At 58.4% G+C, this 2,560-nt stretch overlaps 2 protein-coding genes across 3 annotated transcripts; both read right to left on the minus strand.

The window, feature by feature from the left end:
• Positions 1 to 130: 130 nt before the first annotated feature.
• LOC113214079 (uncharacterized) lies at positions 131 to 1,245 on the minus strand. Of its 2 annotated transcripts, none has more exons than XM_052277101.1 (3): positions 821 to 1,245; positions 416 to 682; positions 131 to 293 (listed from the first exon to the last, which is right to left on the minus strand). In XM_052277101.1, the coding sequence occupies exons 1-3, from the start codon at positions 1,100 to 1,102 to the stop codon at positions 150 to 152; spliced, it is 693 nt and encodes a 230-aa protein (XP_052133061.1). In that variant the 5' UTR covers positions 1,103 to 1,245; the 3' UTR covers positions 131 to 149. The 2 variants fall into 2 exon arrangements, with proteins under 2 accessions (XP_052133061.1, XP_052133060.1); XM_052277100.1 differs by having other exon boundaries at positions 416 to 685.
• A 58-nt stretch (positions 1,246 to 1,303) lies between these two features.
• On the minus strand, positions 1,304 to 2,560 carry LOC127752262 (uncharacterized; the record flags this gene model as incomplete). Its single annotated transcript, XM_052277102.1, is given in 2 exon segments — positions 1,304 to 1,682; positions 2,472 to 2,560. Coding segments are annotated over 2 exon segments (245 nt in total), but the record flags the coding sequence as incomplete, so codon positions are not given.

Here is a 2,560-nt window from a genome sequence, read left to right on the forward strand (position 1 = left end):
ATCAGTTACTGGCTACAAGCCACGTCGAATGACTTTGCGTTCTTCAAAAAAAGGACCCATATCGCAACAGCGGGATCGACAATGAGATCACTCTGGAATTCCCTGCAGCCTTGTTGGATAGATGGGCACACTATCAATCATCAGTGGACTCACTTGTAGTCGTACACCCAAAATGTGGTGTTTCCGGTGTCTGGCAGAGGCTTCAGTGTAGGGTCAGCCACGGGGAATTCCGGGACGTCCATATCCAACGGCTCGTTTAGCTTGCCAGGCGCCCCGCCGTGCTCCTCGAGTATCTGCGCGAAAAGAGGCAGATACCCAAACAGATCCCTTCGTTTAACCCTTCAGGAAGACAGCAGCATCGCGAGCGTCACGCCCCCAGGCAGGACCCATACCGCAGCGGGTCGCGCACATATACCTTGGCCATGTCGTACTTCCTCATGGTGCTGATGTGTACCCCTTCCTCGATTTTGCCTATCTGAGATTGGCAGTCCTCCCGCTCCTCGGGGGTCGGCTGCCGCGGGCCCGTCACTGTCGTGGTCGGGGCGCTCGCGGACGGCGGCGAGGCTGAGGGCGTGGCGACGTTGCTCTTGTTTTGGTCGGGGGCGAAGGGCCAGGCGTACGCCGCGCCGTCCACCGGCGCGCACAGCGCCGCCGCACCCACCACCGCCACCAGGATCACGACCTGCTGCAACACGGCGGCATCCGTCAACCCTCTTTTTAAGGAATCCCCGGGACTGTCTCTATCAGAAGGAACACTTTTGTTGACGCCGGCGAGGCCAGCCCAGGCCCCGGAGGAAGCCCACCACGACCACGTACTCACCGATACGTTCATCTCGGAGCGCCGGAGACAACTGTGCCAGGTTCGCGGAAACGCCACACCACACCGCCACCCCCTGCGCCGCCGCCCCCCGCGGCGGCACCGGCGACTGCATCCCTTTGCTGACGTCACGCCGCCGCCTCCTTGGAAAGGCCGGGGCGACAAACAAGAGGAGCGGGACGGGCATAGTGTAGGGAGGCACCCGGTAGAACCGGTCTGGTCCACGACCAGCATCACGTGTGGCGTCGCGAGTGGAGTGCGCTTCACCGCGGAGGTCAATGTCATTGCCGCAGCCACAGGGCCCGGGGTGTGGTTGTCATGGGATCCTGCAGTACGCAATCTGATCTGCCTAATAGATAGGCAACCCGCGGTGCTTCACCCTCCCCATCAGGTGACCTCTGCGAATGCTGTTGCATCATGTAAAACATACTTTTCCAAGAACGATGTATCGCTCCCACGTTTTCACATTAATGAACAATAGGGCTATTTCTTTCACATGATGTGTTTATTGAAACTAAGTATATGTATTGGGAAATTTTCAAGTACAAAGTGAAAAATTCTAACAATGCTGCAAAAAGCTATATAATTCTTGTCGTGCGTTATTTTTCGTTTTCTCGGTGAAATCTGATGGCTGCCGGCATCGCACTTCGCGAGGTCACCGCTGGCTGACTTAAGGTAGCCGCCGGGCACGAGGGCGATCCAGATGCCCCTAGCCCACGAGGCTGGCGATCAGGGCGGAGGAGGGCGCCTTGACGCACCGGATGGAGTCCCCTTCGATGATGCAGTTGGCGGGGTCTTCGCAGTACAGCCTCGACGAGTCCTCGAACGCGCAGTAACTTAGGCCCACGTTGTGCGCGATCACTCCCTACAAACAAGCGCACCACGTATACACGACCCCGCGGAACTGTTTCACCCGACGCACACCCTGTGTCCGCCCTCCGCCGTCCAGCACTCGTTCGGCGTCATGCAGCCCATGTAGTCCTCTCTCAGGGAGCAGTGCTCAAGTCGCACCGAGGACGAGAAGCCCTAGAACAGTTTGGAGCCACGCTCGAGTTGGTTATCCGACGCAGTATTTGTGGCCGTTTTCGTTGATGTTGCAATAGGCGACGGTGGCACAGCCCATGCCGTCTTCGTTCAGCCAGCAGTAGCCGATGTCCACGTGCGAAGAGAAGCCCTAAACACAAGCAGAGTCAGGCGGAGCGAACTTGCTACAAGAAGTTAGTTAGCTAGCTAGTTAGCTAGCCGACGCACACTTGGTGCGTGCCGTTCGTCGTGCAGTAGCCTGGAGTGCCGCAGCCGATGGCATCCTCGAGGAACCAGCAGTACTCGCGGCCAACCTCCGCAGAGAATCCCTAAAACATTAGCCAGCACGCGTTACAGGGGTGCCGGGAGGCTGGCGTCTGGCGCGTAACATGACACGGACTTCAAGTCCTCGCCGAAATTGCAGTGCAAGAGGGACCACCGAGTGCGAGTCGATACCACCCTGACCGTGCGTTAGGGTCGTTGAGGGGGTGCGGGAGTGGCAGGAAAATGGGCAGAAGAGGAGGGGGGAGAGTGGAGCGGCAGACATGTGCAAGGGAAGGCCCAAAACGAGGATGTGCACGGGATGCTCTCGATTTTGAGGAGTTCAAACGATCATCAGTTTCTCTCTCACCGTCTGGTTCTGGCTGTACGTGGCGTGCCGCGCCTTGTTGCAGAAGTCCGGCGGTGTCCAGTAGAGCTCGCCGCGGATGTCCAAGTACT

This window comes from Frankliniella occidentalis, unplaced genomic scaffold, assembly GCF_000697945.3.
Source record: "Frankliniella occidentalis isolate FOCC.00 unplaced genomic scaffold, Focc_3.1 Scaffold5727, whole genome shotgun sequence".
NCBI lineage: Eukaryota > Metazoa > Arthropoda > Insecta > Thysanoptera > Thripidae > Frankliniella > Frankliniella occidentalis.